The 18,262-nt window shown below is 37.0% G+C and overlaps 1 protein-coding gene across 1 annotated transcript in view; it reads right to left on the reverse strand.

The window, feature by feature from the left end:
- LOC104520944 (regulator of G-protein signaling 12-like) overlaps positions 1–12,655 on the reverse strand; it is a gene marked incomplete at its 3' end in the record, with an annotated part of 18,152 nt that extends 5,497 nt beyond the window's left edge. The window contains exon 1 of the mRNA XM_010162778.2: positions 10,720–12,655. Within this exon, the coding sequence (XP_010161080.1) occupies positions 10,720–12,570 (1,851 nt within the window). The remainder of the gene's footprint in view (positions 1–10,719) is intronic.
- Positions 12,656–18,262: the final 5,607 nt, after the last annotated feature.

The raw sequence follows: 18,262 nt of genomic DNA on the forward strand, positions 1-18,262 counted from the left end.
AGGAATCCACAAAGGGGGAAAAGGAAGAAAAAAAACTGTGAAGCTTAGGCCAGCTTTACAACATCTAGCAAATCTAATCTTTTTGTGGAAAACACATTACATTTTCTGACCTTGAGGGGTAACTGAAGGGGCTGAATCTTATGGGACAAAGATTTTGGCTGCTGTATGCAAGAGCAGTAAGGGGGAAAGGTAAAATATAAGAAGGGGAGCTAATCTAAAAAATTTAAAAAACACTTAACAAGCCTGATCATCTACATTTACAGAAGGACACTTTCAAATGCTTTCAAAAACTGTCTCACAATGAAAGCTCATCTCACAAGATTCATAGGCAAGTGAGTGAAATCATTTTTTTAAATGTTTGAGGAAAAAAGCTTAAGAAAGTAATTGAGTGTCATGAACAAAGTTATAAGGGCTCTAAAACAAAAATATGTAATAATTTTGATAGAAATTGTTTCCTCCTCCTGTTCAGGTGGAAGAGGTATACTATTCTCTGTCCTGACCATTTAAGATGATACAAAAGGACTAGGCACATGCTAGAATGGTCACACAGGACTGCTTGCTGGCTGGATTAGAAAAATTCACCAGAATAACTGTTTGGGGAGTCTTCTACAATCTAGCTAAACCATGCTTGGAACAGACACAACCATCACTACCCAGACAGGAACTGGCCATCCAGCTCCAGAGAGTCAATTCCCCAGGTAAGCATCTCCCTATACTAAAAAGTCTAATAAACTAGATTCTTTTTAAAAAACCTCTCTGTGAGTGTCTGTACAAGTGTCAATTTGAGTAGTGATTTCTGATTAATTGCCTCTAAAAAGCATGTAACAAAAGGAGGGTGTTTATATTCACAGATTTTATCACAAAAAAAAAAAAGGAACAGTATCATTTAAAAGGCCTCAATTTAAGAAGCTCAACTAATACAGAATTTGCTACGCTCTGTGTGTCACAGAGCTTAATCATACGCACTATAAAACCATCAAATTTTAATTTGCCCTACTCCTATTTCCAGCTATTGAAGCTTTTAAAAACTCTCACTGTTTTTAGGTTTGACTCTATGACTTTGTACAGTAAAGTGCATAATAGTCTGGAACCCAGATACACAGATCATATAATTTGAAACTTCTGTGGATATTCAAAATGTGCCACATTTACTCTCAGATGTTAAACAGCAGATGGGTCAGTCTGGAGTGGCAGTTCATCTTTACAAAAAAATGCAGGTTTAAGACTTTAGAAAGCAAGTTCCTAATTTAGACCTTGCTGAAAAGGGATGGGAAACAGGGATGCCACAGTAATGCCAATATAGTCACTGCACAAAATCTCAAAAAATATTGAAAGTCTTGGAGGATCATAGAACAGAGTGGTTGATACAAATATTGTTCTGTCATCAATGTTAGTCTTAAATCCTGCTTGGGACCATTTGGCTTAATCATCCTCTGTTGTCCGCTACCATCCCTCAGTGCCCAGCGTCCTGATTACAGAATCATAGCATGGTTTGGGTTGGAAGGGACCTTAAAGATCATCCAGTTCCAACCCCCCTGCCATCAGCAGGGACACCTTCCACTAGACCAGGTTGCTCCAAGCCCAACCTGGCCTTGAACACTTCCAGGGAGGGGGCATCCACAGCTTCTCTGGGAAACCTGGGCCAGTGTCTGACCATCCTCACAGGAAACAATTTGTTCCTAATGTCTAATCTAAATCTACTCTCATCCAGTTTATAACCATTGCCCCTTGTTCTATCACTCCCTGCCCTTGTAAAAAGTCCCTCCCCAGCCTTCCTGTAGCCCCTTCTGGTACTAGAAGGTCACTATAAAATCTCCCTGGAGCCTTCTCCAGGCTGAACAGCCCCAACTCTCTCAGCCTGTCCTCTCAGGAGAGGTGCTCCAGCACTCGGATCATCCTCATGGCCTCCTCTGTATTCACTCCAGTAGGTCTATATCTTTCTTATGTTGGGGGTCCCAGAACTGGATGCAGTACTCCAGGGGTGGTATCACAAGAGCATCGCCCCACTCCAGCAATGCAGAGCAGGCAAGGCTGTAGGCCACAACCTCCCCTTATCCCTCATTCTATCAGCAAGGGACACGTGTTCCTCCAACCAAAAACTGACTTGTGCAGATTTGCAGGACTTGCAAAGTGAGGGTCTATGGGGCCTGAGAGCAGGATGGATTGAGATATGGGGTATGTTGGGTTAGGGCCTCTCATACCCTGAAAGAGATAAACAAAGCTGGGAGGAAAATGGGAAACGAGCTTGTTGTGCTCCAGTCCCCTGGACCACAACAGAACAGAAGCAGTAAGTCCGGGGGTACAGGTGGGAACGCTGACAGAGAGGGCTCCGTATGCCATGGAACTAAAAATGAATGAAGTAACAACCTGCAGGCTACGCTGTGCTGCTGCCATCATCATGGACTGACATCACCACACAAAATTGGATTAGGTGGGGGAGGCTTAATTAAAAAAGGTCTAGCATCATTCAAACTTTACTGACAGCTTTTCCACAGGCTTTAATTACACTGCAATTCCTGTAATTTTACTCTTTTTTTTGGCACTAGTATGATAAAGGATTCCAATGGTATTGTTCACCATTACTGGTCAATGGATTTGATCGCTTTTAAGAATAACTTCTTTACTAACCAGATTATAGCGACACATTCCACTGCCTTCTAACCATTACAGTGGCATTTTTAATGGCAGTCAGGCCCACAATATAATCAAAAATGTTGTAAAATTTCATGTAAGATCTCTATGCACTCTGGAAAGACAGAGAAAAGAGGCTGTCCTGTCACAATGGACATCCAAGTAAATGAAATTTATTGCTTGCCTCCTGTATTAAGGATGCTAGTCACAAAACAGTGACCATCTACATTTCAGCACTAGTCTAATACCTTTTCAAACAGAAAAACACACATGTTGATAGTATTAATGCAGATGGAATAGCAGATAACAGTATCTTCTATGACTTGGAAGCCTATTAGTTGGAAATCGCAGAGGAATAGAAAGCCTGAGTATACTAGGGAAAAACATGGAGAAAAATACAAGTACACACATAGCAATTGCTTCCAAATCATCCTCAACATTAGGTAGGCATTATCTGTGAACATTAAGCCAGTATGGCCCAATAATCAGTAACAATCAAAAAAGGAAAGTGAAGAATCATCAGAAAAGCAAAAGAAATCAAGAAATAAGTTTTACAAATACACTGCTGGCCCACACAGTTTTAAAAGCTGCTTATAGTTCTGATCTCATCTCACAAGTAATATAGTACCACTAAGGGATGAAGATTACAATTATGAAATAGCTTGTATGGGAGGAGACTAAGCTGACTTCTGCTTGGAAATTAAGTGATTGGTGGTTGAGGTTTAAAACAAAATAAAAAATAATTTTCTCTTAGAAAATAGAGAGTAAGGTTGTTCAGTATTTATTGTGACAAATATTAGCAGGTATGAAATGAAACTATACGGAAAGTACAGTTACATACTGTTTTCTTTCCACACTAATTAACTGCAGAATATATAAGTTGAGTGATACCAGGAATGCCAGAAGTACAACTGAGTTTAAGAAACAACAAATTCAAGAACAAAAGTTCACAAAGGTTATTACGCACAATGATGTGGTTAGTGTCTCTACCAGAGGAAAGTCTCTAAATCATGTGCTGCTGAAAATTAGAAGGATCTATTTTTCACTGCTCATCCATGTTTTTTCTAAGCAGCTGATTCTAGTTGGTGTCCAAAATAGGATATTGACCTCAATATTGGATATCTACAGTTACACAAAAGCTTCACCAGGAAATCAGTGTAAAATTTTGGTCACTCAGTTCCAAGAAAGAATTTAAATGTTATCTAGAGAATAAAAACTTGACTTCCCAGAAGACTAAAAGACATTAAACAAAATGAAAGCAAAAAGATAATATGATTTCTATGCATGAACAAAAAGATAAACACTGAAGAATGTCACCTTCACTAAAAGAGACACTAGCAGCAGAAGAAACTGGTATAAGGTGACCATGACTAGATTTCAGACTGGAAAACAAAAAGTTTCTAACATGGTTAACAGTGATGAAATACTGTTCCTGCAGAAGGCAGGGTGGAAATGAAGGCAGAGTGCAAACATTTTTTTCAAAGGTACAGCTGCTAACTGTATGGAAGGCATGATAATATGATTGCCTAAAAGAGTTAGAATTTGGTGTGATGAGGCCAAACATCCTTCTCTGGTACTATCTTTGCAAACTTATTGATGTCTTAATGGCTATTTCATTGATGGGATTAATTTTAAAGTCTTTCTCTTGTGGCTTCATTTTTCCATGTCTCTCTTTAGATACTTCAGATAAGTTTTAGTAAGTCCGTATTTATTTTTGCTAATTAAAGACCTTCATTCCATATTGATCTATGCCTTCTCCATTGATGAACTGGTATTTTACAGCTCCTTTTCTTCTCTAAATCTTCTCAACTGAAAGGAACTGGGGTCTACCTTCGTACAACTGAAAGTTCAGACAATAATTTTATACTCTCTTACCTCAAAGCTTCTACATTTAAAACCTAAAATAAAGACTTTTTCATTATTTCAATTCATTCTGTGCTAATTATTTTTCTCCACGCAATTTTCTTCATTGTTTCTCTTAGTTTCTCAAGATGCTATCTTCTCCTGTGACTCTGCAACTCAAAACTAGCTCAGAAATACTTAGATGCCTACATCTTCCCTTAATTGTCATTATGTTAACTGGAGTCAAAACCTACACTTGATCTAGAAAACATTTAAGTTCAGGTGTAATGAAAAATTCTAAGTCTCTAGCACATAAATTTGAAATGGGAAAATTTCACAAAGTCAACATGGCTCTACCGAGATTTACCGTCTAGATTTTATCTAATTTCCTTTTCACAGAAAAGCACCCAGCATTATTTTGCCTTTTTATACATTTTTAAAGATCCTAGAACTGACCATTTTTCAAAATCATTATTTTAGAAGATTACAATACATATGAAAAAGCTGCATGAAATTACTAAACATTTAACTGCTTTTCATTTTCTCATAGCAAAATGCATCAGAGGACCTATTTCATGTAAATGCCTCTTTGCAGATTAATTCACATTAGCACATTCTAGATTTAGCTTTGTGTTTGGGATTTCAGCTGAGTTCTCTTTAAGGTATATACGTACATCTCAAATCAGATCAAAGCCTGTAATTCCAAAGGTTAACATTAAATTGTACTGCATAAGAATAGCAATCCAGCTGCCATTAGTTCTGCTTTATAAACAGCTGGGGTGGAACAATTTAAGCTAGTGAGCAAACAGAATTGTAGAGGAAAAGGAAAAAAACATATAATTATACAACAAAAAACAAATATGGGACCCACACAGCTTTGCCAACATTGTTTTCGCATCTAAAATATCTGCCTTTCAGTTAGTTCACCATCCAGTTACCAACATTAAAAACTCCAGTTCTTGGACTGAAGCAAATTACAGATTTTTCACAAAAAAAAAAAAAAAAAAAAAAAAAACACTACTCCATTTTTAATTTGAACAGCATATCTTTTACAGCAATACTTTCTTTGGAAACAAAGACAACTCTGAAGTAGTTACAGTTAAACTTCTGATCAAAACAGAGTAACACTAACAGTAATCGAGAAAACACATGAGCACAGAAAGATGTATTAGTGAACCTCCCAGTACTGCTTACCTGTCTCCTCTCTTCTACATTTTTACAGTATTTTCAGTAGCTTAAGTCATGAAGGTTACAAAGCAGTTGATACGTTCTTTGGTTTAAAACAAAGAAATGTATTTGCAATACTATTGTCCAGTGAGTCTCAGACAATGAGATTGTCTATTTCTAATTCCCCTAAGATCTACAAATAGGATCCATTTATAAATTCACACTCTTCATAAGCACAAACAATAATGTGGCCAAGATAGAAGTCTTACAACAAATGTGAAGCAGAAAATGGGTTCCAAAAATCACTACCCAGATTTTAAAATGTCTTTTTATTTACTTAATAGTTTTGTCATATTCACTTGGAATAAACCTAGTACCCAAATACTAGTTATTAAGCTCAGATTGTAAAACCTCTTGTGATCTAAATGTTATACTTGCCTCCACAATATTAAAACAGATTTTCTTTAAAAAAAAAAGATAAATGGTGAGAGGTCAATGCCTAGGATTCTGTCCTCATGAAGAGAAAACTCAAAGACTAAACTGACTATTATGAAGCTTTCCAGTGGAAAAAGGAGTATTTTCCCAGTAAAACTTAATTTAAAACAGTAATGGGCAGACATATTTTTGGCCAGGAGCTAGCCTGAAAACAGAGTGAGGCTTGAACAAAATCAAACGTATTATACTAATTTAGTCTAGAGGGAAAGGAATGCTTCCCTGTTCAGCAATTTCTCAAGTCCCTTGCCAATCCTAACATCCCCTGATGTTTTCATATTGCTTATGGTGCTTTTCTTTTGCATAACCCAAAATCATGCAAAAGGGTGAGTAGATAAGTGACTGGAATTTAGTGGGATACTGAAGGTGGAAATAACAATGCAACAAAGGTAGTACAAGTGCAAAAGGAATAACAAAAAAGCAGGAATTATTCCATTTCCATTTAAACTATAACCAGCCTCTTCATCTGCTAGTCTCATAGAACTCATGAGACCACACACACCTACCCAGTATCAGTCTTACAGCAATTCAGAAGCTTCTCACATCTAGAAATCTTCCCTAGTTGTTATGAGATTGAAAGCCACCTTACCTCCCATGATCTGCCTTTTCAGTGAATTTCAGCAACACCATCAGGCCTCCCACTATCTGTTTTAGTCTAAGGCCTACAGAAGTCAAGAACACCTCCCAGAAAGTCTCATAAGGTTCTTTAATAGAAATCTGTTCACATGAAACTTTGAAGAAACACCGGAAATGTGAATTTAAGTACAGGAAATAATTTTAGAGGTACATAGGGTCAGAGATACCCTCCAGTAAATCTCAGTCAGAAGAGGTGGAATAGAACCATAATTTCCCTGATTTAGTTCTCCTCTTCTCACATACAATAACCATTTTAAAAGCCAAAGATTCAAAACAAAAAGATACAGTAATTGTGAAAGTATGAGTTCAGTAATTTAGGGATAAATTCCTTACAACATTTTAAAGTAAAACAGAAAACCTCATGCTGGTGATAGAACGAGAGGAAATGGCTACAAGTGGCACCAGGGGAGGTTTAGGTTAGATATTAGGAAAAATTTCTTCACAGAAAGGGTAGTCAAACATTGAAACAGGCTGCCCAGGGAAGTGGTGGAGTCACCATCCCTGGAGGTATTTAAAAGATAGGTAGATGAGGTGCTTAGGGACATGGTTTAGAGATGGGATTGGTAGTGACAGGTTAATGGTTGGACTTGATCTTAAAAGTCTTTTCCAGCCACTATGATTCTATGGTTCTATTCTATCCAGTAACATCTAACCAAATAGGCTTTTTTATTTTTTTCAACTATTCACACTTATATTAAAGTTTAAAATGCTTTGTAGCAGTGTAAAGGATATTAATATTTTAAAAGTGTTTTTGTCAATTATTACAAAATTAACCACAATTCTAATTTGTGAGCTGAAAACATCATTATGAAAGGGACTAAAATACTCAAGGGAAATCAAAGCTCAGAAAATATGTTTACTTCTTTGTAACCTTAAGTCTGAACCGCCATACCTACTCCTACCCACAAGAAACACTTCCCAGGTCCAGTTCTGAAAGTACAATTTTAAACAGATATGTTGACTAGTGCTTTCTCACATCTGCTCTTGTGCTCTGTATGATTCACAAATGTTTTGAAATCAGGAAAGAGTTTATGCCCCTCTTACCCTTCACTAGCAGGGTACAGTACAGTCTATTTTCCTGAATTACATGCCGTGATCATCACTGTTCAGCTGCACAGCAGTTCTGCTAGATCAGAACTGCATCCAGGAACTCATGTGCTCTCCTCAGTGTGTAATGAAACCTCCAAGGAAGACAGTACGTAATATGGATGTGCAGATTTCATCACAAAAAACTCCAGCTCTGGTAACCTTTTCTCTCTCTAGTGGCTTTTGCATATTCCCACTGGTAGGATACATTACCCGTCAGTATTAATGTAAAAGACAAAAAAACCCCACCTTAATTAAAAAGCAATTTAAGTACTACTCTGCCAAACGAAGCATTAGACTCAGCCACTAGGTTGTAAAAATATGAATGTAATCCTATGTGGCCACTTTATATACTTTATTCCATGGCTGGAATGTGTCTGAGCATGCTGTGTAAAATCAGTACTTACCACTTAAAAGGGTCACAGGAAGCTGAGGATGTATAGTTTTCTAGAACTAACCCATCTAACCCATCTGAATAATGTTTTTGAAAAGACAGTCTTACCTCTTCTCTTCACACAAAGCAAAGAGTCTGCATTTCTGAATATCATTCTCTAAGAAATCAAATTAGTGCTCTAATATGCAAAACCATATTTTCCCTATTTCTGCAGTACCCAAAGAAGTACAGAGGTACATTCATCAATAATGACATCCCCTGACTATTTTCATTAAAGATTTAAGATAAGAACATAGTACGACTTCATCTTCATGAATTACTCTGAATAATGCTAAGCGCTTGCAACTCATGCTTGCAAATGATTTCAAGACTTTCATGAGCTTTTCTCATCAGTTCCAACAGCCTTCAATAATACTGAAAAACAAAATTAAAATGCAAATGAGGTTCTGTAACCTTAATGAGACTAAACGCTGAAGCCGTGTAAGAACATTTTAAATGTATCTTGCAAACAAATGTGTTATTAATCAAATAACAGGATGCCTATTTTATTAGCAAACAGACTTAACAAGGAAGATTGAGAGACATAGTGTTGGAACACATATTCTGGTATATGCTGATCTGAGTGATATGGTTGGTGAAATATTACTACTGTTTACCCACATACAGAATATCTTTCAGTTTAAAATGTAAAATTTTCTATGAGATCTTCATTAGTATGTTCTTGACTTCCACAAAATAAATGTTTCAAACATTTCAGAATTTTTTTAGATTTTTTTTTAGTTTTAAATCTCTGGGGGAAAAAAATCTAATCCATATTACTATGATGGACAACACTGCAGACACAAACTTGATGCAGAGACCCTGAAGGAATTTCAACAGCACCCCATGCAGCTGGTCCAGATCCCAAAGAGCACTTGGGACCAACATCCATAATGCATCTGCAGCAAGTGCTGCACAGAAAGAGGCCTTTTCCTTGATCCATCAGCAAAGAGATCATGAAGCAGGTAGTCTTCAGGGTAGCAGACAGAATTTATTATTAGGTGGTTTGGGTGGGCAGTGTTGACAAATTAAGTATTGTGATTTGAACAATTTCTATTTGTTTTTTGAAAAAAGTGAATCACCTTGTATTTAAGATAATTTGAAATGTAATACATTATTGTGGGTCTGGAAAATACTGCTGCCTGTAGCAGTCACTTCACCTTAAAAATTCACTAGTGTATAACTATTATACATGCTAGTAGATTTTTTTTATTTTCAGCACAAAGAGTATACAGAAGAACATGTGTGAAAGCTGTTGGCTTCACAGTGCAAGAAAAGCAATAGAAAAGAATTTATCTTTCCACACCAAAACCAAAATGTTCTGAAATTCTGCATTCTAACTCCCAAAAAGCCTATGCCCGAGTGTCACACCAATGCAAAGATTCTGTCTGTAACAGTGGGAAACAACTAATGAATCTCTGCTGTCATCCACTTCAGCAGCAGCTGCGTATTTTCAATCAGGTGAAAAAAACCAGATTTGGATAGTATGATGGACACTTGAAGCAATCATATAAGCAATACTTCCTCACGGAAAGACAATGCTTCTTGAAGACTCATTTGGAGTATAAGGTTCTGTCTTTCCTGGAGCCAGCAAATGTTTTAGATACAACTCTGCTACTAATTCTTTTAGTGTAGGAACAACGACATCCACTTTACTAGAATCCCAGTTATCAACAAAAGAGATTAGTTCCCTCAGCAGCAAAACGTGTATGTGACAAAGGGAATGCTATGCAATTATGTTGGATGTCCTTCCCACACTTTTTTTTTTTTTTTTAATCTTCTTGCTTTGGTTTATAGAGGCCTAAACGTAGACAAAACAAGTAGATGAAGCAGTAATTTGGAATAAAATTGAATTACAGCTTACTGGCAGAATGCGACCTAATAGTGGACAATTAGGTTTAATGCTACTTGTACTGAGAGGTTTCCTGGAGTGAACATTTATGATAATAAAATTGCCATATTCAGTTAAAGTCAAAAGTGTATAACAAGTTTTTGACTAATGATTAGACTACATTTCTATAAAAACAGATAGGGCACTAAAATAATAACATTTGCAAGCCAGCCTTCTATAAAAAAGGAACCAGACTAAAGATCCAGCCTGTTTCCATTCTTTTGCTGCTGGAGGTCAGAAGGAACTGAAGCTGCTAGAATGTCATGTCTCCTTTTATTGCATTGCCACTGCAACATTTGGAAACAATAAAGAGACAAGAAGAAAGGCGAAAAAGCTCTAACAGACAACACTTCCAGCAGAAGTGCAATTCCAGAGCTGCACTCAATTAAACAGGAATATGCAAAGCCTCTGCAAAGGAGAAAGAACCAGATTATTTTCTTCATCTGAAATTTTATAAATTATATAATACATGTTTAAATTTTAGTACATAAATAACACCATAGGCTATTGTATTTGGGGGTTATCAATAATATATTCTTACCTTTTTATCTTCTTTAGACTTCCTAATACTGTGCGGAGGGCCAAATTTGTTCTGCATGCAAAACATCTTCTTAGACCATTCATTTTTATGAGATTTTAACTGCGGCTGACCAAAATTGCCATCAACTCTGTATCTGTCAGCTGGAATCTTGCTCATTGGTGGGGGAAGAGTTCCACAGTTAACACTTGACCAGCCATCTGTAGAATCAGTGTAGGACTCCTGGTCGCTGGCATTTCCATGCTGCCATTCTTGTAAAACGTGCACGGGCAACCACCTCTGATTGCCTGCAGTGCTTTTCTTTGATGGGGGTACTGAATTTCGGGAGGAAACGAGTGGAACTTCAATACGAGCAGAGGGACTTAAGTGTTTGCTTACATTTTGGGACTTATCATTCGGAATTACTTCTAAAGGAACGATTCCTTCTTGTTCATGACAGAAGCCATTCCAATGGGAAGCAGGCTGATTTTGTCCCCTTCCTACTGGATTTTCCCATATACTGTTAGGAATGTGTTTACTCGGATTGCTCCCTAAATCAACCACCAGAACTCTATTATTCTTTTCTTCTTGGTTAAAATTTCCAATTCCACTATCACTGTTACTGCTTGTACTATTATTCTGATGAGCATCTGCATCACCATCAAGAAAAGCCCTCGCACGCATTCCCTCAATCAGCTCCCCCATATCCCTGTACAGGACAGAAATGAACTGAAGAACAGGCAGAGATGATGTTGGAAACTCTAGACAGCCATTTGTGTCTGGATCTGCTGTACATTCCAGTCCAAAACGTCTTGCTATGCCCTGGTGAATTTTATGATGAAATAATTCAGGATCCACCATAAAAACATGGCAAGATGTCCTCAGAACCCCTTCATCTTCCTGAGCCAAGCTTGCATCATCATTTGTCTGCATTGTAACTAATCCAAAGAATCTCCTATCATCCGGGCAAACAGCACTGAATGCCAGTTTCTCTGCAGGATATTCTGCCACTACACCTGATTTGTCACTGCAGAGCTGAATGCAGTCATGCATTATCTTCATCATCACTAGTGAATGGATTTTTTGTTCTGCCCGTAGACGTCTCATGCATCCACGAATAGCCTGCAAACTCTCATTTTCCAAATTTGAGGTTGTTGAAGGAAGTTCAATTGAGCCTAGGTAACCTACAATCATGGCAACATTTAAAATGCTTGCATCTAATCCAAAGTCTTCTGCGCTCTCCAGTCCAATTCTAAAAACTGAATCATCATTCAAAACTTTGGATATTTCTTCCTTTGACAGTAGGTTTGGATTGCTTACACCTTCATTTCCAGTTTCAAATCTCATAGCAGCAGAATCTGAAAAGGATCTTTGTTTTGGTGCAGAGTTATCTGAGTTACCAGAACAAAGAGTAGGATTCTCAAAGATCATGTTGAAAATGCCCCCAGACTGCATTTCTTCAACAACTTTCTCTGCTCTGTTTATACCCAGAGCTTTAGAGTCTGGTTTGGGTTTCAGCCACCCTTTTCCATCATAAAAACCAACTTCTTCATCACTTGAACATGAATCTAAATGACTAATCCCTTCAGCAATGACCATGTGCAGGACTCCAGAACATTTTCCTATAAGTTTCACTACATCTTCATGAGAGGCTTTTTTCACATTGATTTCATTAACGGCAAATATCTGATCTCCTGCTTTAAGTCCAACATAATCTGCAGGGCTTCCTTTCATAACACAACTTAGAACACAAGGAGCTTGTCCAGAAAGGGTAAACCCATAACCTGCTCTTCCTCTAGCAACTTCCACACTTCTTATCCGAGGAGGAGCATGCATGTTGAGTCGACGTTTGACTGTCTCCCCTGATCTATACATTTTGGGGGTTTTTTTCCTGAAATAGGAAAACTTTTAATTAGTCCAGGTTTTTGTCATGTTTCAATATCACTCCTTCATCTGATGAAACTCTAAAAAAAAGAAAGGAAAAAAAAATTAATTTTCAATCATATTTCAGGGTTTTTAGTACCCAGTATTCCCTTTACAGTTCCGAAATATTTTTAGTGAATTTTACCAAAAAACTATTGCTAGAGAATTAACACAACAAAAAAGAAAAAGAACAGGCACCACAGTCTTATTTTTACTGATGAGAAAGCAGCAGCAAATGAAAATAATGTGGCAGTCCAAAATGGAAAAGAGAAAAACAGAATTTAAGTCGTCTGATGTTTCTATACTACAGCATGTTACATCTTCTGCAACTCCACCATGTTACCTACTATTCAGTTATTTTCTGGCTTACTGCACCATTGCAATACCACCACATTTTACAGCACAGTGAAAATTCTGGATGAAGCTCATATATCCCTTCCCACCAACATAAAAATTAGAGCTTCAGTGTCTCTACTCAGCTATAGCCAACTCCCCTTTATACTCAATGTAGAGGAACAGGCATCAAATATATCCGTGTAAAACAGGTTAGAGAAACCACCTCCAGACCTGCCTGTGTCTCTTCACTGACTGACTGTAAAGACAATGTAACATAAGTATCTCCAACTTCAACTTTCACACATACATTTCAGTTACATACACAACAACAAATGGACATTCAACATCTATTAGACCAAAGGTATCCAAAATCAGATTTACTCTGTGTTACACAAATCAATTAATCTACTCAAAAATAACTTGTCAGAAAATAAATGTATCACTATAAAAATGCATTTCAGCCAGTCATTGCAATATCCATGTGTTTTAGATAAAAACTTCCAAAAAAAGAGGAAAAAAGAAGGAACTCCACATGCTGCCAGTATTAATCTAGTCATGACTTTACAATTAAAATGAAGCAGCTTTATTTGAACAGGAAGAAATAGTAGATTTCAGTATATTTTGGTGTTGACACTGAAGTCTGGATGTCTTGTTCTAATTATACTGAGGTAAACTCCACTGTTTTAGAGAGGTTTCCTGCACTAAACACTAAAATGCATAAAAATGGTTTAACACAAAGAATAGAAATGACTTGTTCAACTTTTGAGACTATCCCTTCTTACTTCCACAGGTCTGGAGGATGACTGACTGAAACAACTGGAGGACTACAGCTACATAAAACTGCAATAAACTCAGTCTGAGCAAATGAGAACTAACCTAAAAATAATTACTGCTCTGAGTTGGCCCACAGGTTTATCCATAACTCAGTCACACCGTAACACACTTAAAGTATGTAAGGTACTTGAAAGTGAGTATTCTCTATATGTGCGCAAAATGGGGACAATATTTTACATAAATAGATACACATAAATATATATACACACGCACACATGCAGAGATACACTTTTTTTATCATCTCTAAAGTGTTAAATAAGTGGTCCCCAACCCACTACTTGCATGGAAGAAAAATTACCAAGAAACCTTTCTGACACTGCTCTCAGCTACAGAAATAACAAAAAACCCACACTCAAAATGTGATGCAATCCACAGCACACTACTTTCACGGTATTTCTGCCTGGGATAGAGCAAACAGAAGGGCCACAACTTCAAAAGTTCCACCAAAAGAAAACCCACCCTAAAACACAAGTTAGGATCAAAGTCTTAACTACCTAACTATATATGAGCTGTGTGATTACCAAATTTTAAAAACCACTGTTGTTTCTTGAATATTCTGCTAAATAACTACAGGATGTGATTCCCTTAGGACCCTTCCAAACCCTAAATAGGACTGCCTTCAAGATACTACAGAAGACATTCACTTGGCTTTACTTTTGGGGTTTAGTTTGTACTTTTTTTTTTTTAACAAAAGGACATCAGGTTTTTATGTCTACGTGGTGCAGCTGTGACTTTTCAATGTAGCACGGTTTTTGCAAATTGTTTTAATATAGCAATTATCTAGCTTGAATAACAACAGTTCCCCTATAATTTGAGAAAATAACTTAGCTTTAAGTAGTAATGAAACTTCACACTTAACCTTTGAATGGAAATCATAACAGAAGAAACGCTTTGCAAACATTTAACCAAACTCACACGATGCTGTAAAAGACCCCTGTCAACCTGCATCCAGTCTCGTGCCTTAAACATAGACTGACCTTTTCCTGATGAGGCTGAACTTGTGAACCAAGAGATCACTGTGCATTCAGCTCTCTCTAGTTAGGTCTGGTACCTTCTGAGAATAATCACTAAATATTTCAAGATACAGTTCTTCAACCAAAAAAAAAAAAATAAAATGAACCTACCAATGCCCAACAGTAAATATCAACGTGCTCTCTAGGAGCATGAATATATACACATTTCAATTTGCCTTACACTGAATATTTCTGTTCTCAATTGTCTGGAGAATAGCCTCATGTGTCCCTTGGGTACCCTCCAAAACTGTGCTGCTAACCTGGTCAATATAAAACACTGTAGTATCTGGCATCTAAAAGTGTGCTACTAGCTTGCAAGAGGAAAGGAAACAATTAAGAGAGTATTAGATTATAAATAATCTGATCAAAAATATAATAAAAAGCTGTAGTTATAAAAAAATAAGATTCAATATTGTAATGTTGAAGTGGCTTATAAGAAAAAAAAAAAAAGATTTTTCACAAATATCTTTCTAATCTAAAAAAAAAAAATACCCTAAATGCAACTATAAAAAACACACAATGAAAATGTAGTTAGGCTGCTCTGGGGAAGAAGCAAACCCCAGTGCTGTCTTACCTCACAATTCCACATTTGCTATGAGAGGATTCCTTTTAACCCTATTCATAAGTCAGTTTATCTATCTGCCTTCCTAACCCATGCCCCTAAGACATCAAGCATTTATTCCAGACAATAACCCATGATAAATAAACGTCATTCCAAAACCTGACCATTACAGAAACACAACAGCATGCTGCTAATACATTACTTTTCTCTAATGATGAAGTTCCAGAGGTGTGACAACCTCCAGCTATTGATTTATTACACTCACTGATTTTGTGAGTGTAAAGTCAGGAAGTCATTCAACATTAAAGGGTTTTTTGCTATTAATGCATATATACACTAAAAAAAAAAAAAAACAACCTGTGCTACATCACTAGAAAAGCCATCTCTTCCCTCCCTCAGTCGCTGAATATTATTGTGCATTTTTGTGCCAAGTACACCCATGACAAATAACAGCTCACTAAATTTATTTAGGAAACTTGAAGACAAAGGACAAACGCAGCTCTTCTGCAAGAACCCTCAGCATTCAAGTAGGTTTCACTGCAACAATGGCACGACAGGCAAATGGAAAAATGACCAAAAAAGTGTTTCTCATAACTAGGTAAGATTCCAACAGAGATTAGTTGAGTTACAAACTGTTAACAAACTAGCTCAAAACTAAATTATCAATTACCAAATTGCCTAAAAATGGCACAAAATTCCACAGTTTCAAAGTAATCATATGTCTGAATATCCTTTTCCTGTAATAAATTACAAAATGTGTAGTGTATCCAGTGAAACAAAGACACCATTTTAGTTGCACTGATACAAAGCTTTGTAGGTGTCTGAATGTTTAGTAAAACATGAAATTGTTAGGGAACTATATAACCTGTGATAATTGTCATGAGTAACCAAAGATAAAAATTAGTTGTTGATTTTCAGTTCAAATTAGATACTGAATCTTACTGAGCCTGCCAATAACATACTGCTGTAACTACTTCTAATAATTACAGCACTATGTTATTAATTTGCTAGCGTAACTACATTCAGTTATATACAGTAGGTCAGAAAAACAGTTACACCACAATGCTACACATGGCCAAGCTCACTTTGAATTTCTGCTGTCATTACATATGTTAAAGTAAGTCTTAAAGAAAAAAGTAGTACAATACCAAAACACATTAGTGAATAGTAGTCAGGAGGATATGTGCATTTTATAGGAGAAAACAGGCCTATAAAAGAGAATCATTTGTAATACATAGTATCTGAACCTTAAGCAAATAAAACAGTTTTATGACATTTCAATATACTCATTAAAAACACTGAAAATACAGAATTCCTACTATCATTTGAAGAAAACTGCAAACATAAAATTAATACTATGATTTCAGAAAGTTCATCAAAATTTGTACCAACACAGCTTAGTAATATGACACAGAACAAATAGGGTTTAATAACTACCAAATATTTCACAGGACATTTCAGACAGAAACACTAACATATAAAAATTAAGAGTCGTTCAAGTATGTGAAATAACATAATTTGCCCATATACATCAGCTTTGTCACAGGACTGCAAAACAAAAAGAAACATTTGAGTTTTCTGCCAGCACACATTCTGGTCTACCATTTCAATCAATTATTTGGGGGGTATAAAACACCAAAAATACCAGTTACAGTTGAATTGTACTGTATCCCACAAATACTGCATTTCTTTATGTAATGTTTTCACATATCCATGCCAGCTTTTCATGTCATTTTCAAAGCCTCTACTCCAGAGAAAATAATACTTATTTGCTTACTTTCAAGGGAGAGAGGTGGTTTGTTTCCTGCTTCTGCTCTTGCTAACTCATAGCAACAAAAAGAGCAAACAGAAAGAGCCTGTGTTAGGCTATAACCTTAACAGTAACACGGGGCAGTGAGGGAGCATGTGAAGTTTAAAACTACTACTTTTCATTCTGAAAAGCCTTTGGAAATGAGCTGATACTCAGCACTACAGTACCCATCTTAATGTGTTTTGGGTTTTTTTCTGAAAAGAAGAGAACTGGTTGGCTTCCTTTTGTTTTTCAACAGTGAGACTGTAAGAGGATAAAACATGCAAAGCAGGAGAGGAGAGAGACTGTTCCCTCATCCCTCACACGCATCTCAAAAGTATAGCAAAAGACTCTTCAGCATGGGTGCCACTCATTAAGGCAGAACTGATTTTCTCAAATGATGCCACTACAAAGCTCAAATGAAGTTATAAAATTTGAATTCCCCTCACTATTCAAATGTGGTACTTGTTTATAGACAAGTAACACAAGAAATATAACAGCACAACCTGTAGAAGACAGCTACCAGCTGTTTCAGAACTTGGGCGGGACAATATTTTAATAAAAAAATCTTGCCAGCATTTCACAATTGGCAAAACATACCATTATGTTTCCTGTATAAGCAGCAACTGCTTTGCCAGAAAACAATTAGGTGTACCTAGCACTATCATTCAAAAAACACCGACTTTAATTAGTAACAGCAGGCTAAAAAATAGTTGTTAATGAAAAGTCTTCTCACACTGAAGCAAGTGTAAAGAACAAAACAGGACATTTGTCTGACGAGACACATGCGACTAAGGACAAAGTTTTCCAAAGCTATTGTATATAAACAGTCACGTGTTTACAATTCAGATTAATTTATTTGTTGTATTTAAGAAGGTGAAAAGGTTTTGTTGGTAGTTTGGCGTTTTTTCCCCCCTTCTTTTCTTGCAAATACGTTCCAAAACTGCGGGGACGCGGCGAAGAAGTGCAGCATTTCAGACCGACACGCGAGATCTGCTGGGGAGCAGCAGCGGCGGGGAAGAGCCCCGGGGCGGGCGGCACTGACGGCGCTTCCACGGGATGGCGAGTGGCAGGAGGGGCTCGTCTGGCTCCCGGTCTGGCTCCCGGTCT

This window comes from Antrostomus carolinensis, unplaced genomic scaffold, assembly GCF_000700745.2.
Source record: "Antrostomus carolinensis isolate BGI_N321 unplaced genomic scaffold, ASM70074v2 scaffold52450, whole genome shotgun sequence".
In the NCBI taxonomy this organism is placed as follows: domain Eukaryota; kingdom Metazoa; phylum Chordata; class Aves; order Caprimulgiformes; family Caprimulgidae; genus Antrostomus; species Antrostomus carolinensis.